Raw genomic sequence first — 24,755 nt, forward strand, 5'->3', positions numbered from 1 at the left:
CGCTACAGTCAGGAGGGTAAAATGATGATGTTTCTCAGCTCTGGCTTAAATTAGGAAGTTTTACCAGCGTAGCCTTGTCAACGAAAGCTGCTGTGAGAGGAGCACACGGCTAATCAACACCTGTGCCAGCCGAAATCCTATTAGCGCTGCGGTTGGGCTCCTCGGGAGGCAGGGAGCAGAGGGCTTCGGCTCAAGCAGCGTTCAGCGTGCAGCGGAGGCGGCACGGAGTAAAACCGCTTTGACACTTTTTAACGAGTGAAAGAAGCCTAAAAAAAATAAAAATTAAAATTAAAAAAAAGAGGTGGCACGGGAGAGCAAGCCCCCTAGCGGGAAAGCAGCCCTGCGAGCCGCCAGCGGGGTTTTCGCCGTGGCCAGGTACAGCAGCATCCTCACGGGGGGTGCTGCGGGCAGGGCGCCCCGCTTGCCCTCCGACAGCCCGCTGCAGGCAGCTCCAAGTCTTTGGGGTGTGAGGGTGGAGGCTGAGAGAAGGCAGGAGGGTGGGAGGGGAGCAGGCGGGGTGGCAGAGGAAGGGGGGACCCCATCCGGCTGGGGGCAGGCGGGCAGCGAGCCCCCAGCCCCCGGGGCAGGGCTGCGGGGCCGTGCAAGCGGGATGAAATTAGCGCCAGTCCGAAGCGGCGGCAGCAGCAGGAGGAGGAAGAGAAAGAGGAGGAGGAGGAGGAGGAGGAGGCGGAGGCAGAGGGAGGCGCCGTCCCCAGGCAGAGGGGCGGCAGCAAGGGGCCCCCCCCTCGCCCCGCTCCTCCCCTCGGCGCCCTCCGCCGAGCAACTTTGCTGCCGGGCGGCTGCACGGCCGGGGGATGCCGGCGGCGGCGGGGGACGGGCTGCTGGGCGATGTGGCTGGCGGTGGCGGTGGTGGCGGTGGCGGTGGCGGTGGCGGTGGTGGCGGCGGTGGCAGCGCCGTGCCGGGTCCGGTGGCGGCGGAGGGCAGGCTGCTGGCCGCCTGGCTCAGCGCCGCGCCGCCCCGCGAGCGGCTCCGCGACTTCCAGCACACCAAGCGCGTCGGAGGCTACCTGATCGGCAGGAAGCTGGGCGAGGGCTCCTTCGCCAAGGTCCGAGAGGGGCTGCATGTGCTCACCGGAGAGAAGGTAGCCGGCCGGCCGGCCGGGGAGGGCTGGGCACGGCGGGGAGCGGCGCGGGGAGGGCGGCGGGGCGCTCTGCTGCCCCCCGGGGATGCTCCGCTGAAGGCGCACCGACCCTTTCCCCCCCTCCGGGTTTGCTCGCTTTGAGTGCCGGCAGGGTAAAACCTTCCCCTCCTTTTTCTTTTTCCTCCCCCTCCTCGGGTATTAGTAAGAAAAGTCCGCCGAGGGGCTCTGCTCCTCGTCTCTTCTCCCCAGCCCCTTAGTGGAGCCTCCTGCCCATCGATCAGGATGTGTCACCACGCGATAGAGAGCAGCGGGTGCTTTAGTTTGGTCCACCCAGCTCGGGACCCACAGAGGAGTTATCCTGCTCCCGTTAGAGCTGCCCTGTCGGATCAGACCAGATAACAAAGCTCTACCTAACGCAGGACACCTTACTGCTACTGCAAGCTCCCTGCACTGCCAGGACCAAGCACCTCCGGCAGTTCCCTCCAGCACCCTAAATAAGCTGTCGGTACAGCTGCGTCTTCGTAGTATGCGTTCCTGCACTCCTGGCTCTTTTTTCTTTCCCCTTCCAGTAAGTTTCTTGTGGAATGAAATTTCGAGTTAGGGCTCTGAATTTCATCGGGACAAAAAATGGTAATGTTAGTGATTATTATCATCTAGGAACGCGAGAGGAAAATAATTTTGTGCTCTTCTGTTACCAAGCGTGTGCTTCTCCTTGGTAACAGATACATCCAATGATCCTCTCGTTGATAAAAGGCACATGCACACACACGTCCTTCCCACCTCCACTTTTTTGGATTGCTACATTTATCTCAGTCTGTTAAGAGGAAAAAATAAAAAGGCCCACCACACGCCCCTCTGTCTCAGCTCCCAGGCCCGCTGCCTTCCTTTTTTTTTTCCCCCCAGTGTCTTGAATAACACATGCTATGACAAAGTGCTGAGCAGAAACTCTAGGAGGATCTCCCTTCCTTCCTGCTGAGCCCCTGTGTCCTTATTCGTGGCCGGGTGCGATGATCTCTGAGCTCTGCCTGACCCGATCTTGTGCCGCGGGGTCAAAGGAGGCGCTCGCTGTCGGCTTCAGCGGGTAAAAGGTCGGTCGCATAGCTCCAAATTCACACATTCAGGGTCCGTCCGCCCAGACAACGCAGCTCTTTAATTTCAGGTATTTATGGATGAGCGATTTGAGTTAACGGATGGGAGATAAGGGCAGCTAATGACTTCCTTCAGGTGAGGCCCTATCTCAGCGAGGTGCCTCCCTCTCACCGGAGGGGGGAATGCTTTCCGTCCCACGCGTGACCCCACATGAGTATCTCACAGAATGGTAGGGGTCGGAAGGGGCCTCAAGAGATCATTGGGTCCGGTATCTCTCCCGGCAGAGAGAGCTGATGGACACTCAGCTCTTCTGGGCATGTTCCTCCACCACACTTTTGCGTGGCCTTCAGCCAAAAGAGGCTGAAACGTGCCCAAACTGGATCTGCCTCGCAGCTGCCGGCAGCTCTGCCTACACGGAGCCCACCACAGGCGACAGAGCTCTGGCTGTAACATGAGGAAGAGAAGAAAAACATCTGCTTACCCGGGCTCCTTTCTTTGGGAGTGCATTTGAGAGGAGGCTGGGGCTGGCAAGCAAGCGTGTGCATTGAACGGGGAGGGAAAGCATGAGGCAGTGGGAGAGCTGGGACCAGCAGTACCGGCTCGTGGAAGGAGGTCCTGTGGGAAGAGGCCACCAGAGGCCGAGCACAGCCCTCCTCCGGGGTGGAAACCAGAGTCAGGATGGCATTATCAGGTCTGCCTGAGAGCGCATGACTATGTGACAGTTGCCCCTTGACACCTCTCCATACCCACCTCCCTCCCCCAGCTCGGGACATCCTCTCAGAGCAAGGCTGGGGGAGAACATCGCCCTGTTATGGCCTGTCCCCCAGTCAGTGGGGTGAGCCAGAAACTGTCCTCCAGTCCGTTCACTTGCAGAGGAAAAGTTAATCTGCAGGAGGGAGTAGGCAGTGCGCCTGCAAGTGGAGTTCAGCAAAGTGAGCCGTGGAAACAAAGCCTTCTCCTGCGGACAGCCCGCTGGATCGTCCCAGTCGCTGCATTTTTCTAGGCTGATGTTTTATGAGTCTATTATTCCAGGATTAGTGCCTGCATGTATTTTCAGAGGAAAAAAAAATAATAATTGACATTTGATTTTTGTTTTGTAAAGCAAAGGCGCTGTCTGAATTTCAATAAAATTGCTCTAATAGTGTGAAGTAGGGGTCTCACTGCTAATGCCTGGTAGCTGGTTTGGCACAGGCCAAGCTGCTACAGTCACCAGATTATCTGACTTCAGCCAGGGGTGCCCAACCAGGTTTTGATTTGCAGCAGACTTTAGCAACTCTGGAGGAGTTAATGCGCATTATTGTTTCAGAAAACTGTGTATTTAGAAATGAAATCTGTGGATTAATGAGTCCCCAGCTAGGCTCGGATCCATTGCACTGACACAATGCATTGTACAGAATCAAGGCAATGCGGAGTGAATGCCAAAAATCTGCCATTACCTCACCCTGAAATTGCTAGGAGCTAAAGAGGTCTTCAAGAGAGTCTGAGATGGTGCATGCTGTGGGCCAAACGCTAGTTGCTTTACCAGCTGCTCCAAGGGCAGCTGGCTGGATTATGCATTTGGAGTACAGTGTGCGGGGCTGCAACCAGCAGCTCTTCCGAGCGCCTGAGCACGGGAGGGTGAGCTAAGGTGAGATCTTAAACCTTAGCTGTGAGTGTCTGCAGCGCTGGGCTTTAAATCCAATCTGCTGCAGTGCTTCTTGTGGTTTATGTTACCATAATGTCAGGCATGTTATTATTTTCTGGGCTTGAAAAATGTTTGGTAATGCCTGATGCAATTAAGTGTATTTTAGCTGAGCACAGGAGAATGCTGAACAGATTATTCTTTCCGTTGCTTTTGAACAAAAATATCACAGCCTATAATCTAAGATTTTGGAGTAAAAGGCTGATTTGTCAGATCAGCTCAGGCAGTCTTTATTGCCAGTCCTAAGGAAGCGTAGTTTCTCTATGAAGAGCAAGCCAATTTAGATTTAAATTGTGGCTATGAAACCCCACTGAGCTAGCTGTATTGTTATTCAGCTAACTTTTGCAGCCTGTGCACAAGATACTCCCGGATTGTTTCAAGCTTGAGGCTCGGCGTGGTCTATCTCTGGGCAGCAGAAAGCGGGCAATATTGCAAAATGATATCTTTGTGTAGTTTCAGACAGCTGAAATTGGGTTCCTGTCAGTGCAGGGGGGTAATATGCTCTACTGGTAGACCGGATGGATTGTGTCATCCTCTGTGGACCCCGATGAAATGTCTCAATAACTCCATACAGCATCACAGGATGGCAGTATGTTGAGGGGAGAGAACGGCGTGAGCATGAGTCTTTATAAACAAACTTGACCTGAGATTGCTTTTGTCTACTTTTAGGTACAACCTTTAGCTCGACAGAAAAAAAAGACATTGAAGCAAATTGAATCATTTGACTTCTCATCCACCAAAAAACATGTTTATCAGTTTCTTTAGCGCTATTGTTAAGCTCAAAAAGGAGACATTTTTAGTTACAGTGAATCGAGTGGTTTTCAGTAACAATGCTACTTAGTGGGAAGTGGCTGCTAAAAATACAGTTTACCAGCTTCTATGAAGGCAAAGCAATTAATATCGAAAGTGGCCTTTTCACAAAAGGGTTTGCTTTCAGAATGCGTTTCTGTGTTAAAAAAAAATAATAATAAAATAAAACACTGCATTTGAGATTTCTGGAAGTGCCGGGGTGGCTGCGTGGGCTGTTGCGCCCCAGGGAAGGAACAGGGGAGGTGTTCTCAAAGGGCACCTGGGCAGCAGTCCTGCAGGCTCTGTCCCCTGCTGGTGGCACGTTGCTCTGCCTGCATTTTCCAGAATTACACGCTGGCACAGTGGGTGCATTTCTGCTAGGACATCACAGTTTGTCGTCACCTTCTGAAGCAGATCAATGGGTGCAAGAGCTGGGGGGATCTGCATGGCTCTCCACCTCTGCGGTGGGTGCTGAACCATAGGGCTCAAGCTGCCTGCAGGGAGGCAAAATGGGATGCAGAGGTGTTACAGAATCACAGAATCACAGAATTTCTAGGTTGGAAGAGACCTCAAGATCATCAAGTCCAACCTCTGACCTAACACTGCTGCTGCCCTACACCAGCCGAGGCTGTTGGCTCCTAAAATCCTTGCTGTGGTGGGGAAGGCTGTCAGACAATCTGTACCCTAGTCTCAACATCCCGTTTCTAATCCCTTGCTGGCATCAAGGACATTTGTTGAGTTGCTCATGGGATCGCTACCAGGAGCAAAGGCTGGAGTGATGCGTTTTGCATAATTCCTGTCTTCCAGCAGTGTCCCCTAGGAAACTCACCAACCCTTCAGGATAATATAGCCAGATGGACACAGAGAAACATGGACAGAAGTAATGCCAGCACACATCAGTAGATGTTACAACGCCATACACATTTTATGCTTTGCATTTTATGCAAAGTTAACACATGCTATGGAGTTAAATTTGCCTTGAGTAAATTCACTCTTTTCCTCTTATGTTCTGCCATGGACTTGAGGGGATTGGGGCTTGACTTGGTGGCCAAAAGCCTTTGGGTGCATCAGCAGGTGAGATTTTGCCTTGTTCCTGCCCTTGATAACTGTGCCAGCCCTGCAACATTGCTGCTCTTCCTTTGGGAAACCAAAACCTGATGGGGACTTCACATGAAGGACTTCTGCATCAGGATTTGCCGTCGTCAGCCGTGCCTGTATTGCAAGATCCAGGGCTGCCCAAGTAGTAATGCTGGCTTGGGAACAGAGAAATGTGGCTTATACTCACATGTAGTCAGTTCTAGGATCATAACTTTTTAAGTTTGGGGGGCTGTGTGTGTATGGGGGTCACTTCCAAGCCATTTTACCAAGCAAGTGGGCCAGAAAGTTACTTTACTGCAAACAAAAGTTGAGTTTCTAATGTGACCATCGGTCTTTCAGTCCAACCCTTTGTTTTTACTCCCAAATACTGTCAGGCTGCAGATTGTCCTTCCTCCAGTGATACTTGTATATCAGTTTCCTCAATGTGTTTGTGCTCTCACTGCAAGTATTTAATTAATAGTTCTCTTCTTAGCTCTTCCTCTACATATTTTAACATTTTATCTATACCCCCCAAAAAAAAGCTTGCTTAAGAAAGTACTTACCATAAATTTGCATGGTGGCTTTCTCCTGTGATTTTTATTAACAGCTGCCAACTGTTACACCTGGATGATGTGTTATGATGCCGCTCTTAATTATATGCACCGAGGAAGTGAAATGAGGGTGTTTCTGCAGCCTTAATTTTGACATTTCTTTGCTTCTAAGTGTTTGCTTTCACAGCTTTGACACAATTCTTTTCACAGAGGTTTGTGTACGTGCACGCAAATGCATAATTTGTATTGAAGCCACTAAACACATGCTTTTATTAACATGCAATACTTCAGAGAAGGATTTCAAGGGTGCTGTCATGGCTGCAGTGACATGAGTAAGGACTTGGCTGGAAGCAGGACCAGACAACTGGATGCTTTGTCAGCACAAAGTTCTCCAAAGCGTGTTCATTTAAGAATCTGAGCACGGGGCAGAATAAACACCAGACTGCTGATGTGTGCTCACCTGCTCAGTCTCTTGTATGAGCACCTGCTAACAGTTGGTTCATCAGGAGGATAACCAGTTGCAACAGGCACTTGTTATAAAGCCACACTCTTGACTCTAACCCTTTTCTGTGTTGCATGCTTGGAGTAAGCAAGAATAGGCCTGAATAGGCAAGAGCGCCTGTTCATTATTGCAGTCTGCTGCTTCCAGGAAGCTTGTTTTAATATTTATCAGCTGTAGCTTGCAACTTGTTCTGCAATGAGCTGAATTGATGCACATGTGGCAGTTGCTTATCCTCTTGAGATAATCTGCTTTCAAGTTTACATTCAGCAGTTTTAAGGACGTCACTAACAGTGCATGTCAGCAATGTGCTGCTTTTCATACAGACCGTTATAATTTTAGTGGCATAGGCAGGATTGAGGGAAGCTGAGTGTTGAGGCTGAATTGATACCAGGTGTAGTTCTTCTGTGGCACTCACATCTGGATCCCTGTATTTGTTCTCCCAAGTTTTGTGTTTTTAACATATTTAATGATGTGTAAAGCTGCGAGCCTGTTTTTGTAGGCATGCCTTACCTACAAGAGTGTTAGTAATTAAAACACGTCTAGCTTTCCACCTCTTGCAGTTTGCTGTATCCCTTTTTACACTAATGAGCTGGGGAATGCTACCATAGCTTCATGCTTTTCAGTGGACATAACACATTAGGCATCTTCGCCCCTCTGCCCTTGTGAGTTATTTGTTAGCGTGCACTCGGGAAAGTGGATGCTATTAATGAGCAGCACTTACCCTTCGCAAGGAAACAATCTCACAAGTAAAGCAGTCATGAGGTGACGGGATGGCCCTGCTGGTGACTGAATTGCAATAATAGCCTAAAAGCCAAGCTGTTGTGTCGTATAAATAGCAATAGACAAATAGACTGAAAGTTTGCGTGCATATTATGCTAGTCTTTGAGATCTTAGAGAGGGATCTAAAACCATCCACAACCAGTGGTTATGTAGATATTGGCCAGAAGAAGAGTTACGTGGGTTGCTGTGTTGGTGTTGACCTGGCAGTATGGGGTGCAGCTGGACCAGGATAGATGCAGGCTATCCCGAGTACCTTCTGCCTGCAGTGTGGTCTCACTTTGCACTACTTCTCTTCCAGATTGGCTTAACTACTATTTTCAGCTAAGCTGAGGAGCAACAACCTCAAACCTCTTCATTCTGTGTCTCTGTAAAACCTTTTCTGCTCTACTTTCCTGATGTGCTTGCTGTCTGTTGGCCAATCTCCTCGAGGGCATGAACTTAGCTGTGCCAGTGTTTTCAGTGGGCTGATGGAGCTGGCGCTGATGAAGAGAGACAGGGAGTTTTTTTCTGGTAAGTTTTACTGCAGAAGGAGAGAAGCTGCAACCACTGGCATGACCCCGTGGCCCATGCTAGGACAGAGGTGCCCGTTTCTAAGCTGTTGAGGTGAAGCATTGCCAAAATTGTGTTTGGTGTCAGTGCTTGTAGGGAACAGAGTCAAACCTCCTCCTCCCGAAGGGAAAGACCACTTCAGGAAAGAGTGGTTGAGCATTTAAAGTGGTCCCCAAGAGAGATCACCTAGAAAAACTGGTGTTGCCTCAACCAAAGCTTTCTTTTATGAGCATGCTCTGCTGCAGTATTGCGCTGCTGAGCTGCAAGTCTGGCACTTCCAACGTGGGTCCCAGTCGAGCTCTTCTCATTCCTGGTGCGAGATCAGGTGCCACCAGGAAAATCATCGCAACAAAGAGAACTAAAAAAAGATAAGTTACATATAATGAAGTTCCTTTGCTTTCTGCCTGTTGTGGAAGATTGTCATGGAAACATTTTCTTTTCTTTTTTTTTTTTTTTCAAAGAATAAATTTATTTTCTGTGATTAATGTCCACAGAACTAAGGGAGAGAACATATATATATATAAACTTTATTGGCAACACCCTTAGATTGGCTCCCAATGACTGTAAATATTTTATCTCCTGTATTTTAAATTACTAAACTGGGCCTTGAAAGCAGTGTTTTTTGTTGATGTAACAAACGTCCTTTTTTCTTTTTTCTTTTTTTTTCCCTTTTTTTTTTTTTAATCATAAAGCTGCATTGGTGTTAAGGCACTTTAAATTAGGGACACTTGGTCTTCTGTAAGTCCAGTTATGGATGTGATCACTAAAATGTGAAGCAGGGACTGCTTAATATGAAACATGCCACAGGTCCGTGATCATGCAAGGGGCAAGCGGCATTAGCCGCAAGGTTTCTCCTGTGAGGAGTGGTGCTGGAGGAATGTTACTCGGTATCACTTCTCCGTTTTTGTTTCCCCACAAGTAACCCGAGATCCTCATCCATCTTGCTGTGACAGAAGACGTTTTCAGCGTTAAAAACGCGAGTTTTAGTTTATCAGAAGCAGCTGGATAGGATATGGTTCATTTGTGACCAAGGCATGGAGCATGCCTTGCTGTGCTCCAGCGCTCTCTGCTTCCTGTTGTCCTAGCAGCTTACTGGGGGCTGTGTCTGGGTGAAGAGGACCTCTGGTTTCCCAGAAGTTATCACACAGCTTCCTTCGTGCTTGTTGTGAGTAGCCATCATCTTTTTTTTCCATGTAAAATAAGGGCCTTGCTCCTCTTAGCCAGCTTTCCCTCAGCTGCAGTGGCTGCACATCAGGCCCCCATGTGCTCATGTAACAGGACCTGAAAAACATCTTTCCCTCTAGCTGTTAATACCTTGAGCTCAAAAGAGATCTCGAATTGAGTGATGGATGGTCTTTTAGCATGTCAAAGAGCCATTTTCTGCAAAATAGCTAATATTTGGAAAGTGATACCAGGCAAATATTTTTACTTTTCAATGGCTGGGCAAATCCAGCCATTTCAGGCATTCAGACACATACTTTCTTCTTGCAGCACATGGCCCAGGCCTGAAGGCTGGTTTTGACAAGCTCATAAGGATTTCTTAGGGAACCTTGGTATCACATCCTCATTTATCTCCACCTCCAGCTTTCTGCCGCCACCACGTCCATCGGTCTCTGCATAATCTCTCTTGACTTGTGTAGATATCACTAGAGGCCAGCAAGGTAAAACGTGCTCCTGTCCCTCGGGGGACACTGTTATTGCTACCCCATTAATTAGCTGACCAAGAGAGCAGTGAAAGGTCACTGGAATTGGTTTCTTTCTGCCAAAGGCCAGGCAGATCCCACCCATGACCCACTCAGGACAAGTCGTGTGTCCTGCCTGTAGATGTGCCAGTGCTGTAGCAGCACAGGCTCTTGAAAGTCCTGCATCGTACACATTCTGCTGGTTTGGACATAGAGCACCAAGGAAAAGCATAATTTGTAGGGATTTCCATACAGAACACATGGGAAAGGGCAGAATTGCTGCAGCCCCTTACCTCAAAACCATCTCCTGGCAGTCACTGAAGGTCTGGCCGTGTCAGGTGGCAGAGATGCTCGCAGATAAGGGTACTTCATTCAGTTTGAAAATGGAGTGAAGCAGAAGATGAGGGGGAAGAAGGTAGTTAGCTTTACGGAAACAGCTGAGCAGAAGTATGTCCAGCAAAGGATAACTGTAGTTACCCATGAAGGATGGCTTGATGTTACCTGTAAATATGGCATGAAGTAAAAAAGCATGTTGAAGAGAAATATGGCTGGGCATGGCTCTCCTCCAGTGAAGCTGAGCTGCTCTGTGGAAATAGACCGTGTCGAACAAGGCATTAGTTGTGTGTTAGATCAGCAGTTACCTCTGTTTCCTTCCTGACTGACTGAAGGAAGAGGAAGCATTGCAGAGATACGGGGAATGCTGTACCATGTAAAAGGGCATGAAGGTAGATCATGAGGAAGCTCTGACCAGTCTGTGCTCACAGCCTTGCAATATTGACTGTTTTAAAGCCTTCATACAGTCTGCCCTTGCACATAGCGTGGTAGGAGCAGCCCTATAGTATGTCCTTACAAACACCAGTCCCTTGATACATCAGGACTCTGGCTCCTCATGGAAACACTAATTCGACTGTGCTGATGCAATAGGCAGCAGCAGCAGCGTGGGCGAGTAGGGCTGTCTGCAGAAGCATCAATATTTGCCTGAGTCCTTGTGACACTTTGTGTCTTCTGTGCCACAGAGCTCAGGAAAGGATGTCGGATGGAGCTTTCAACATTTGCATCCCTTGATGTGACTGCTAATTGCTCCCAGACTGCCTTGCCTAGCTCAACTCCAGTCTTCCTGTGCTGTGCCTTGCCCCTGTCTCAGCTGGGACCAGAGATGCTTCTCACCTGTACAATTATTAAAACTCAAAGGGATCACGGTGGTCATCCGGCCTGACCTCCTGTGTAAGACAAGAGCTGGTATTCTCTTTGGGCGTATCTGTAGCAATGTTTTGTTGAGCTATTGCACACTCTGGGGGTGGGGGGATTCAAAATCTACTTTCATCTCTGTAAGATAAGATGTTCCTATCACTGCTTCACTGCACCTGAATAACATGGATCGTGCTTACAGCCTGAGTTTGCCCAATGTTACCTTTTGGGCAGTTAATTTTGTTTTATTAAAGAGCTGTCTGTTATCAGCAGCCCTTTCCTCCTGCAGGTACTTGCAGAAAATCATCATCACTGCTTAGTTTTCTCTTAATTAAAATTTTTGAGCTTCAGTCTGATACTGTGACAAACAGTTCTTGGACCTCAGACTGTTCCTGAAGCTCTTTTCAGAACTCTCTGCAAACTTTTAACATCATTCTTGAAGTGCTTGTGCCAGAACTAGATCTAGTAATCTAATAATAGTGCCCAGTGCCATGTACAGGTGTAATTAATACCTTTTCTTACCTTAACAAATACATCCTGCTTATGCTTTTAAGGATTACATTTAAGTTAGCTGTGACATCAAGAGGGTTCATTTGCTTATCTGAATCCTTATGCACATTGCTGGATACTGTTGTCTTTGCACTGTAGGTAATGGTAAGATTTTTTTCTTATCTCCCAGTGATTTGATTCTTTCCATTCAAGCTACCTTCAATCTGAAGTATACGAATGAGCATACTCTGAGCTACTTTCCTGTTTATAAAAGTTTATTCCCCTTTAGGGGCTGATTTAAAGTTTTCCTGGCTGTCTAGTCTGCCAACAGAGAGAGTGGTCCCCTGCGAACTAAGACATTTATCCTGTACTTATCTCTACAGCAGCTGTTTTTATCTCTTGCTAAACCCCAAACTCTTGGCTTACACTGTCATGGACTCTGAAGAGAAGACAATATTTTAACAAAAGTGACTCCTCCCTATGTTTTTTAATTGTTGATTTTACTAATTCCAGAGCAAATACAAATGAAACAGAATATATAATTCAGCTGTCCTGCAAAGAGCAAACACAAAAGTTATCAAAGGCTGAACATCACCACTCAACTGTGAAGCAGAGAGACGATACTGCTTGTTTAACATGAAATCTCAATGCATCTCTAATTGTATTGCTGAGAAGCCTTTTCAGTGCATATACATGCACATGCATGCACATTTAACTCAGTCTCTGATCCTCCTATTCTATTCATAGCAAGCACACAAGGCAAGTATAAAAGGTATCAGATGGCCATGGTTGAATGGTTGTTCTTTTCTGTCCTTGATAAATAGAACAGATGTCATTCTTGTGGAAAAGTCTGCCTTCACGCGTTGCTGTAGGTTTGGATGATTGCTTACTTCCTTGACGTGAATGGCTAGGCTGTAAAGAGAATGGTTAACAAGCATTTATCTTCTTGTAATACTTTTAGAAATGCTCTGCAGTCTGCTTTGAGAGCAGTTCTTGAAAGGTGAATAGGATGCTGGCATTTGTTAAGGAACTGGGCAGCCAAGCAGGATAGCTGAGGGGAGTTCCTCCAGAAGTGCCACCCTGGCACCTCTGAATTGGCTGCTACAGACTGCTGGGTAATTCGGTGAATGTCCAGCATCAGGCCATGGAGAAAGTTAAGTTTGTGTTTATGTAATGGTGCATGGACTCAGCCACGTCTGACAGTTGAGCAGAAAAGCTCTGACTTCTCCCTGTCCTGAGCAGAGTATGCGTGGTCCTTTCTGCAGGTGTACAGCTTATTGATTGCTGGTATGCATTTACTTGGATGATCCTTTTCTTTAATGCTTTGTTTCTTGAGATGTTGGTACTTATGATCTATGAAAATATTCCCCTGATGTACTATAAAATTTACCAAGCTTTAACAGCTAAAGCAAAGAATAAACACTGTCTAGTGAAAGAAGTTAGCATTTTCTAATCCTTGGATTCAGTTATGAAAAGCAACTTATTATATGCCTGGTTGGTTGCCCAACCTGAGATACCCTGAAAGGGATTGCTCTCAAGAATACGCTGAGAACTGTGCAGGCTTCAAAGTTAGGTCTGTTTAGTATGCCCTGAATTGGCCCCCAAAAATCGCCATCCAGCTTTGAAAACTAAGCTCAGAGTTTTGTAGTGAGAGCAGTGGTGATTACAAAGCAAGCTACGAGTGATGCCAGACACCTGTCACCAAAAGGAAGGAAAAAAAGAAAATGAATTCACTGCAAGAGTTGTCTTGGTCACCTCAAAAAAACAGCTGGAGATCGACTTGCACTAACTATGGCTATATGAAATACCTACATGGCCTGGCTCTTTGTCTCATTCTCCTCTAAGCATAAATCAGGATATAAAGGTTTGGTTTATTGTGGAGGCTCAGTCTTTCCCACTGACCGTCCTGGCTGCACCCGGTAACCTGCAGCTCTGAGTTCCATGTGAATGGTCAGGGTGCACTGGGACAGTGCTGAGAACTGGCTCGGCTGCCTGGCTTGGCATCACCTCCAGCAGGGCTGCCACCAGCAGTTCCTGGAAAAAAAAAAAAGAAAAAGGAGGGATGTGGAGATGGGGAGGGGAGGAGGTGTCCCTCCAGTAGTCTATAGCTGAAGTTTCTCCTCTTGTGTTGTGTTGGTCTCCTGGCCAAATCCCACAGTGCCTGCTGGATTCTTATTCAAACCAGCTTCCTCTCAGTTCAGCTGGAGCTCCTTTTGGCAGAGATCTGCAGGAACTGGCTTCCTCTTATTAAAAGTTAGGAGCGAATTTGCAGAAGGAAACTATTCAAGTGGCTGGATAAGTGGGAAAACTCTTAAAGAGTCCTCTAAATGTCATACCCTGATTTTGCAAGGTCACGTGCAGTCTTCTGTTCTCTATAAAGTTAAGCATGTTATAACATTTTTTGCTAGACCGGGGCTATTGCTATGAAACTGTTCTTCCAGTTGTTACCGCAAGCGTCTGACATGAGTATTGTTTAAGACCTCTTGACTTCAACTTAGCAAACAGGCCATTGAGAAAACCCATTTTCTGGCAAAGAGGAAGGCTTGCTTCCATTGAGATTCATCCGCCTGCCAAGAGACAGCCTGCGTAAAGGCATCCAATCTGGCGAGCAAGAAACCTGAGGCGAAATTGGGACCTGGGTTCCCTGGGTGCTAACATACAGTGTGACTGAAGTCACTGGTAGTCATATGCTTGCTAACTTAGTTTCATTCGGGCGGAATGATGGTGTGTCGTAACTGGATGAAGCCCGAGATTCACCAGGGAAAAGCTAGGTAGAGAGAGGTTTTTGTTGCAAAATCATAGCCTGAATAAAACTCTTTGCAGCTTTGGAGACAAACAAAACCCAGTAACTTAAAACACATGCACACAAACACCACCCACAAAACAAACAAACAAACAAACAAGCAAACAAACAAAACCACTATTACACTGCCATCAATTTTGCATATATTTGAAAATCAACTCCATAGCAGGCTTGGCTTGCCACCCCCTCCAATGTTCTTTTGTTTTGTGTGTTTGTTCAACTTCATTGTGGTATCCAACATTTGGTTTCCCATCAGCAGGACACTGCAGGAATACCTATCAAAAGTATTACTCTTTGACCCATGGTTTCTCTGAATGTCACTGTTGGAGTTACATGCCCCAGAAGGGGCAGGGAAAAGATGACCGTGGGTTATTGCTCTCTACAACTACCTGAAAGGAAGCTGTGGGGAGCTGGGTGTCAGCCTCTCCTCACAGGTAACTAGTGATAGGACTAGAGAGAATGGCCTCAAGTTTTGCCAGGGGAGGTTCAGGTTGGAAATGAGGCGACATTGCTTCTCAGAAAGAGCAGTCAGGCATTGGGACAGGTTGCCCAGGGAGGTGGTGGCGTCACCATCCCTGGGGGTGTTCAAGGAAAAGTTGGACGTGGTGCTTAGGGACATGGGTTAGTGAGTGACATTGAGGGTAGAAGGACGATTGGACCAGATGATCCTGGAGGTCTTTTCCATCCTTAATGATTCTGTGATTCTGTGGTTCTTCTGCCCACCAAGCACTGGGAGGTTCCTCCTTCCTAGCACAACATCCCCATCCTCAGTTTTGTGGGCCTGGCGTGCTGTCAGGGCACAGATCTGGGGAGGTGGGACTGCACAGTGTGTCTCTCACAAAGACATACAGGCTGCCCCTGGGCTTCCCTTGGGAGATGGCAGTGTGAGCCCAGCAGAAACCCTTTGTGCGCTGCGTGCTGGGTCAGCCAGAGACAGCATGTGTTAGAAGAAAGGCAGAGATAGCTTCGTCAGCAGGATACTGGGTATGGGTAGCCTTTTGTGGGGTGGTCTGCTGAGGTCTGTCTGTGGTCAGGTCTGAAGGCAGAGGGGTCTGTCTGTTGGGCAAGTCATTCCTTCCATAATAAAGTTTTTCCCCGCCTTGCATTTGAGGAGCAGAAGGGAAGAATGGAATAGGCAAGGAGGAACAAAGGCATTAGTTGTCCTCACTTGGGATCATGGGGAAACTCCGAACACTTCCCCTGAGCCGCCTTCCATGTTTTGTTGCAATTTTATGTGTGAAGGTATGGTTGTTTATAAAGAGCATGCAAAATGTGCTTTCTCTGGATGCTGAAGCCCTTGCTCCCAGCTTTCTCCAGGCAACATCTGATCCTTTAAACTGTCTCTTCTTGCTTTTTCTCAGGGCCTTGCTGTGACTGTTTTTGTGCTGTCTGGTGCCAGCCAGCTCCACCCCCTGCCTCTCTCTTGCAGCTTCAGAAACCCTCCTGAAGCACTAAGTGGCAAAAATCCTCCTCCCACGCGTGTCAAACATGTGCCTTTATTTGGGTGATGGCACGTGCCTGTATTTGCCGATGTTGGTTTAGCCGCTGGCTTCTGCAAGCAATGCAACTGTCTCCTACAACTATCTTTGGAGAATAGTGGTGTTTACACTTCCCCCTCACCTCCGTTCCAGTACATTTTAGCCCAGCCTGAACTATTTTAGTGCAACGATCGAGAGAAGCAGCAATTGCTCATATGATGTGTCACACCATAAACTTCAGGAAAGTAATTAATTCCAACAGTAATTCTAGGACTCTGGAACCAAAAATACGGCCTATTACTCATCTTCGTATCTCATAACACAGAATAACCTAAACCATTTATTTATTTACACAGCAAAGATTTAGCCAAAAGCAACGTGTTGAATGTCAAGAGCCACTGTTGATACATATTCAGAGTAATTACTTGCTTTATCATTTATTTTTATTTCTATGCCAATATTGGCTGGCAATTCAAGTCAGGAGATAAGCGTGATGCAAAGAACCCCCACGTGAAACTTGGGAGAGCAAAACAGAATAATTGTCTTATCTTGAGTAGGTTATGAAAGCTTGAATGTGTTTGCTTTGTGGTTAGCTAGCATCTAGGGTATTTTCTATACTGAATGCTTTTTCCTTCTGCATGGATGAAATTTTCAGGTGTGTGTGTGCATATGCACCATACATGAGTCTGTGCATATTAAATGTGTCAGGGCACATTCCGTCTCCACTTACCTCAGTGTAACTCTGGATGAACTCAAAATCAAGGATATTGAGCTAAGTCAATCCTGGAGTTACTGAGCGCACATTTTGATCCATGGATTTCCTCTGTATGCTTAAGAATGAATTGTAAATTGGAGAAAAATCCAAGAAATTCAAACAGGCAAAACCAAAAACTAAAACAAAAAACCTACAGCAAAACAAAACAACAACACCAAACCAAAACAAACCATCGGAGCTCTGCCTGACAGTGCTGACTCCCTATCATGGGGTGCATTTCATTTATGAAAGAAAAAGGATCCTACGAGAAAACAAAAGCAAGAAGAGCAGTGCAAGGGAAAGGGCAGTGACTAGAAGAGCAAAAGAATAAATGAAAGGAGTTGTAACGAAGATGAGCTGGGATGAAGAGAGATGGAGAGGCACAACAGCTAGAAGCAGTTATGAACATCTGTTTGACAGTCAATAGGATGCTTATGTGTTGGGTCAACTGTGTATTTTTTTCTTTAGACATATGGAGATTTCTTTAAAGCTTTTGAATTATCCCTGAGATGGAGAGAGAAAATCTATGGAGAGAGAATAAATATTTCATCCATCTGAAATATTTCTGTAGTACCATGTGCTGCAGCATGGAACTGGGAGTGGAGGCAAGGTCCTGCTTGCACTGTCCCAGGAGCAAGCAAGGTGTCACAGAACCTTGTGTCCTCTCTGATATGGGAAATGCAAGCTTTCAGTACTCTTAATTGGTGTTTTACTCTTCTCTTTCCCCTGTGCAAAGCTGTTGCTGAAACAAAACTGTTATTGCCTCCTTTGTCAGCTGGCTGTTAGCTGTGCTGATGGACTTCTTGGACCCAATGCAAGGGATATTGAAGGTATGGAAAAGGCAGCTCAGACTCAAGGTGGGGTCTGAAGGCAGCTCTGTTGGGATAGATAGCGTGCCTGACCAAGCATCTGTCAAAATCAAAGAGAAAATTTGTCCTTAAGACATAGATGACTAATTCTTTGTGATGGTGAAAAAGTTTGCAAGTAGTCACATAGTTGGCTCTGTCTCCTGGGTTCAGGTGTTTGCCCTTGTTCCCCACAGCCATGCTCAGCCCGTGTAGGAGATATGCATGGGTTTAGTAACGTGCTTTTTTTAGTCAATGAGTTCAGGATGACTTCCTGATATGGACAAGAGGTTACTGCTCCATTTTGTTAATAACCCATGTTGTGTATCCTGCAGCTGCAGAAAACAGCAGCATTTTCATGTGCATTGTTCTCAACTTTTGCAGAGGTTGTGTTGTGCTGCCAGCAAACAAACTGGTATATCATGTTTCTTTTACCCACGAATTTGTTTGTCCTCACCAGAATAGCTTTTGTGGTTTGCTGTCCAAATAATCCATGCAAGCCTCTGTGTTCTTGGTCTTATTTCATTAGATTGAAGAACATGCTAATTTAAGACTGTTTCCTTGGTGAATCACCTGAGGCTTTCAAAAATGGTTAAGTAAAGCTCTGATTTGCCTGTTGTCTTATCTTAAAACAGAATGATCTTTCTTTAATGTGACTAGTCAGGAATGTAGCTTCCAGGCATTTATGGCTCTGATGCTGCTCCACATTTCACCCAGGCAGCTGTCACGCATGTGGTGGTTAGCCTTGCCTTCTTATCAAGGGTATTTCATTAGAATCATCTTTTAACAGCAGAAATATATCCAGCCAATAACGTATGCCATGATGCTGACTTCTGTTTGTTAAGACAAACTATTAAGCCCAGACTCCTGTAGTTTTATTCTCCAATTTATCTGCTCATAAAAACTTGACTTTGACTCAAGGAGTTTGTGTTAAACAGTCTGGGCGTATTTTTATTTATTTATTTATTTATTTATTTAATGCTTCTATTTTCTGAAGAAAAACCAAATTGCTTACTAATTCAAACTTTCTATTTCTTGTAGAAAAAAGGCTAGGCTAGCCAAACTGGGAGCTGTCACATGACTGATGTGACACTTTCTCATGCAGGGAGGGGGCCAGGCATTTTGTGAACAACTTTGTCTCCCTGATGCCCAAGACCAGCAGCCTATAATGCCGTGGATTTTAACCATGTAGTTGGCTGTAGCTGGAAGCAAGTGTGTTGTGAGTAGCTTGTCAGCCATGAGGAGGGATGCTGTACAAGATGGAGATGGATGGAAGCCTGTTTGGCTTGAGCTACTCTCTGGATGTTGAGAATGAGCAATCCAGTCAGTAAAACTCCAAGATTTTCCCCATGTTTGTTATTTCTTCTCATCGTAGGAGTAAATTAATGCAGGAGGTCCTCCAAGGCCAAATCAAGGCATGCAGCAAAGATGCAAGTGTAGCATCTTTGTGCCCCCATCAGGGAGGGCAGAGGGATTGTGGCATTTTTTCTGCCTTCTCTTGGACCCATACCTGTGCAAAAAAGAACCTTTCCAACCAGTTTCATGTAAAATTCAGCATCACACAGGAATACCAAGCACTGTATTCCCCTTCCCTCATCCCGACAAACAACTGTCACTTGGGTAATGATCAGTGAGCTGCTGGGGCTGGTGCATGCGTTAAAGGACTTCCTTTGTTGCAGAGCTCTGAGGAAATGAGGGGCAGGGGAGGAGGATCCAGTGCCTTTTGTTGCTCTGCTGGCATATGCTGTTAAATCATTGTCTGGCGCAGATGACCTGGAAGTCTGCAGCACACACTCTAAATAAGAAATCTCAATAAATAAGTATCTACAAATTTGAGGCAGATAAAGGCAGATACTAATTAATTGCAATTATTTATTGCCTGCATTAAAACAGTAACAGGAATCAGATTCTTTAAGCATAGAAAAGAGTGATATCCTCACTGGTCCTGTCCTTTTGTTCTCATGTAGTGTCTGCACCAGCAGTAGGAATGAAAGCACTTCAACAGGGGCTAGACTGTGTCATAGGCTGTGGTGCAGAGTCTCTTTGTTTTTATTACATACTTTCATGATGGGCTTCAGTTGACTTGGACAGCTCTGAGTGGTATGCAATTTAGTACCCACATTTAAAAAAAAAAAGTTTTGCCTTCTTGCATTTTGCAGAGTTGTTCAGTTCTAGAAGTAACAAGGGGACTGTCTTTCATGTATGTTTTAAAAGAGAAAAAGAAATGTGCCAAGAGAGTGGTACCAAAACAACTGTGTTTTATGTTTGTTTGTTTTGTTTTGTTTTGTTTTGTTTTTGTTTTTGTTTTTTATTTTTTTCTTTTCAGTAATGTAAAACTAACAGTTGGCTATAGTTTCAGGAACTTGTAATGGAAGCAGATCATCTGAAGTCGTATGTCCTAAGCCAGAAAAAGCCAAAAATGACAGTTAACAACTTGTAAATACCAGCTTGGAGACTTTTTGAGATGGTAGATGAAATTATATGTCCAGCATTAAATATGCTCAGTATTTGGGAGTGGTTAATGAGAACATTGTCTTCCCTTTGTTACCTATTTCCTTGCAATAACTTTTATCTGTCATCGCACAAGGGAGTAATTGTTAGTGGAGGCTGGGGTTGCAAAATCAGCTGTTTCTCTGACCTGGGCAGCTGTGCCTGAAACATTGGTGTATGAACTGAAACAGTTGGGAATTACAGCCATTTATTTATTTATTTATTATTTTTGAGGTTGTTTGTGCAGGTTTAAAGCAATAAATCATCAGTGTGTGACTGCTAATAACTCCCCTCTCCTCTGTTTTTCACTAGGTGGCAGTGAAAGTAATTGACAAGAAAAGAGCCAAAAAGGACACTTATGTCACTAAGAATCTGCGACGGGAAGGGCAGATCCAGCAGATGATCCGCCACCCAAATATAGCCCAGCTGTTGGATATACTGGAAACTGAGAACAGCTACTATCTTGTCATGGAGCTGTGCCCTGGTGGCAACCTGATGCACAAGATCTATGAGAAAAAAAGACTTGAAGAGCATGAAGCACGCAAATACATCAGGCAGCTTATTCTGGCAGTAGAACATCTTCATCGGGCAGGAGTAGTCCACAGGTAATCTTTAAAACCCTCTCTGGAACAAATTTACCTCAGAGCCTCAAAGTGGCGTCTATGCATGTATTTATATAGCAAGGTGACTTCCTTTTGAAAATCTATTACAGCCAGCTTTTTGGCTAATCTTTAAGATATTGTTTAGTTGTTCATATTTTAGACAGTATCTCTAGAAAGAACTTACCTAACTGTTTAACTTCAGAAAAAGTGCACAGTAGCTGCACCAACTGCATGTCCTTAAACATAGGCCTGTACTACATCAACATAGGTCTGTACTACACTAGTACTATTTTGCTTCTTTGAAGCTCAGTACCAACATTAACTACTGTATGGTTTCACTGTGTCTTTGAGGAGGTCATGTCTGCTGTTTCGCTGGTGGAAATACAGCAGTACAGGTAGATGAACTGGTTTGCCCAAAGTCTGTCAAGGATGAAGCCTAAATGGGTTCACAGAAGTCCCTTGCTTGTTCTTCTCTGCTCTTTCCACTAATTGTATTGCCCCAATGGGACCTCGCAAGATCGGAGAAAGGGAAGTACAATCCAGAGTATGCAGCTGTTCGCTTCATCTTGCAGTGTCTTCTCAGGAGAAATCCAGAGCTGCTGCAATGCTGTGTGATGTGTTTCTTTCTTTAGGACCTTGTTTTAATCAGTGCATAAGCAGGATGTTTACCTGGGCTCAAGGGGAAACAGGACAAGTTAATCAAATAGAGGTCTGCTGAGGGTTTCGGAATAAGGAATAGCCTTACTGTACCTCTGCCTGAAGCCCATGAGCAGCACCTGGCAGAGGCTGGGAGTGCACAGGTGGAGATACCACACATGATTGCCTGCCCCTATTTCCTTCTCCACTTATGTGCTCTTGGCTGCTATGGAGACAGGAGGATGGTGGGCTGATGTACCTTTGGTCTGACCCAGTATGTCTCTTATTCTGTTCCTAGGTGTATTTATAGGATGTTGTCTAAGAAGGAGACTACACTTTCTAAATTTGGGATGACGGGAGTCAAGTCTGAACTCCCACAGATTTGCCACGTGGCGCTGAGCACGTCATGTAGGCCCCATCCTCTCGGTAGCAGGAGCGAGGCACCTGCATAATTCTGCAGATCTGGGACTCGATACCACCAGGCTACGCTGCTAGGCCCAGCTCCACACACCCAGAAAGCTGCTTTTTTTGGTCTCAAGGTCTCTCTGCTTGTTCCCTGCAGTCCTTTAGGGGTAGGTGCTACGTGCACCTATAACCTCGGGTGCACTGAGGTCTTATCTCAAGCTAAGCTTCTGGTACCACTGCACCATAAATATTTGAGCAGCAGCCAGGTCTTGTCTGCAGGTTCTCTATCAGCAGCTGAACTGCTGATCTCTTTAAATTATTAACCCTACAGTTTGGGGCATGGAAAAGGAAGAAGTCTATTTATTGCTTTAAAGGATCAGTTCATATCCTGTATGTAGGGAGATGAGGTGTGGGGAAAGAAAAAGGTCAAAGTTTCTGAGAAGGGCAGAGAAAAACCTGTCAGGAACAGATGAGGATGTTGAGTTTCTAGCAGCAGCACTGAGTTCAGCAGCAGAAGTACCTCTCACAGGGAAATCTGCCCGTTGCTTAGTGTCATGGTATCCAATGTGCTTATGGTGGGCTGGCGGGACTGACTGATTCACTTGCTGGTCAGTGGATCCAAACTATCATTATACATCTGGATAACTAGCAGGTCCAATTCTAGTTATACTGATAAAATATTTTCTCTGGCTTAACTGTTAGCATCTTGACTTACTATATTAACAAGGTATGTAGAACAGCACAGAGACACAAGAAAAACATGGGCAGCCCAATCCAAATTTCTTCTCCCGTCCCTCTGTGTGCAATAGAGGGACAAGGACTAGTAGTTACCGCAGGAGTTGTCCTTCAGCTTCTTGGGCTTTTGACCGTGGCAGCTATAAAAACAGACTGCTTAACTGAAGAGGGGAAAAAATAGTGCAGAAGTCTGATTCATGCTCACCCTGGATGAAATGACAGTGTTCTGTTGTTGTTATTGTTGTTATTTTTAAAACAGGTAAAAATAACAGAGCTTTCATTGAGGTGGTGATCTGTGGGTGTTCACATTCGCTGTGTGTGAAACAAAACACGGCATTGTAGGCCAGGAAGCGGTCTGCTGTTTGCCTCTCTCAAAATGTTTTCATCATTCACCCTGAATCAGGCAGAGCATTGAAAAGTATTCACTGAACCTTTGATTACAAAAGTCACCGGCATTTTTGTCCTCATTATTCAGGGAATAATCTAGATGACTTGCCCTCTTCTATAATTCAGGATGGAAAAAAAGCCAGAAAGAAGTTGCATTAAATTTGGTTACATTATTTGATGAACATTACTCAGCTGGCTTCATGATTTACAATCAAGACTTGGCATGGCAGAAAAGCACTCTGACAAGAGAAGGGACCCAGAACTCAAAAGAAAAGCCTCTTTTAGGAAGCAGTGTGACATGCAAGCAGTCTAAAGTTTTTTGAGAAACCTCACTTTAATTAGAGAGATTAAAAAATTATTTGAGTTTGACCATATTTTGAATTATAAATATTTCTTCTATGATATATAAAAGCTGCAAGCACCCCAGTGTAGGAACAGCATCTCTGATGAGGAGTGTCCAGGTTTCAGTGGCCACTTTCTGGAGAAAGAAATGCAGCTATTCTAAATATAATTCCGTGTAATCACTTGTGTTTCATTGCTTTTATCAGAAGAGCTGGTTGGTTGCTAAAAATACACTTGCAACAAGCTCGACTGTGAATCAGGTAGGAATATTTATCTTTCCCTCTGACAGAAGAAAACAAACCCAAATGGCAGTATCTGGTGAAGCTTTCTCTTTTCAGAGGGTGTTTACACAGGCCTTCATGCTGTCAAAAGGCAGGATGAACAATAAGCCCCTTGGGAGCATAAGGACAACAGAGAAAACGAAGTGAAAGCCTTGGTGCTTGCAACTGCATCCCACAGGAAATTCTCAACAACCCTTTTAAAGTAATTTTAACAAAATTCAATCCCATTCAGTGCAATTACTGTCAGGATGTCAAAAAAAAGAATTTAATAATGTATTGGTAGCAAAGGTAGCTTTCTGTGTTCCCCCTTTTTCAGTCTTCGTGGCAGTATATTCATACCTTCCACTGCCATTTTGTAATTAAAAGCAGATCAGGAGTTTGAGAGACATAAGAAAATACTTGAGGTTTTGAGTGGAGTTTGTATATTTTTCCATAATACCCTTCTGCTCTTTCCCTAGCACACCAAGAAGTGTAAGGTGGTATGATGATGCAGTTGCTTAGGGTGCTACGGGAGTCCTTCTTTGATACCCACTAATTTGACGTGTGCTGGCTTTAGTAACTTCCATCCCATTAATTTTAAGTGCCAGTAATCTGGCTGCTGATGCAGTATTTATGACAGATCCTGCACTACAGAACAAACTCTCTTTTTGAAGTGTAAAGCTGGTTTGTCTTTCTATTTTATGTCAGATTTCAAAATTACCTTTAGGCATTGTCTCTTGGACTGCTCTGCTGTAAACAAACTAGACATTGTTTTAGTAAAGACAATGGAACAAATTCCACTTTTACAGAGTCAACCACATTGAATTCAGTGACTTTGTGGCTGATAGAAGAATCAGGCTCAGTAAGCAACACTTTGATAACAAAGCAGTGCCTTTGAAATGTGTGTTAACACGATGATGAACCCAAAACTCTGCACCCTTCCCAGCTCTTTCATGGGGCTACAAAGTGAGTTTGTGGGTTGGTAGTTGAGATGTGATTTTTGGTGGCACAAGCCTAAGGTAGTGTGCTAAGTGAAGCAGGTTTGTGTTGCTCTGTGGAATCACTGGCTTGAGTAGGGGTTTCCAAAGTGGTCTATGAATCTCTAAGCAAAGCCAGGGAAAAATCAGCTCCATCAACAGAAGAACAAACTCCAAACCTAAACAAGCCATCCTATGAATCACGTCCCACTCTGAACTGAAGGTCTCCAGCAACTGCATGTCTTTTCCCCACCTCAGTTCCACATACTGTGGTACGTGTACAGCTGCATGGCCCTCAGTCACAAAGCAGCTGTGTCCTGTTGAAAAGTGCAAGCCATTTTCAGAATTACAGGAACCTCTGAGTCTGCAGGGACCTGCATATATGCCTAATGTTTAATTGCTCCGTGTCTTCCCAGTGTCTTCCAAGAAAGACTTCAAGCATTATGTGTGTCATAGCAAGTAACCCGCATTCTGCCTTGCAGTATACTACCATTAAAAAGCGTGCAAAAAGAAATCTCACCAGAATACGTATGGTGGGATGTTTGCTTTTGTTTGTTTGTC

The 24,755-nt window shown here is 45.5% G+C and overlaps 1 protein-coding gene across 2 annotated transcripts in view; it reads left to right on the top strand.

The window, feature by feature from the left end:
• Positions 1-645: 645 nt before the first annotated feature.
• Positions 646-24,755, top strand: part of HUNK (hormonally up-regulated Neu-associated kinase) — a 56,017-nt gene continuing 31,907 nt past the window's right edge. The window contains exons 1-2 of one of the 2 annotated variants that reach the window (XM_084538872.1): positions 646-1,103; positions 20,163-20,455. In XM_084538872.1, the coding sequence (XP_084394998.1) occupies positions 816-1,103; positions 20,163-20,455 (581 nt within the window). In that variant the 5' untranslated portion in view covers positions 646-815. The remainder of the gene's footprint in view (positions 1,104-20,162; positions 20,456-24,755) is intronic. The other variant, XM_084538871.1, reaches the window with a different exon arrangement.

The sequence above is a fragment of the Aythya ferina genome (genome assembly GCF_964211825.1).
Source record: "Aythya ferina genome assembly, chromosome: 1".
Lineage (NCBI taxonomy): Eukaryota > Metazoa > Chordata > Aves > Anseriformes > Anatidae > Aythya > Aythya ferina.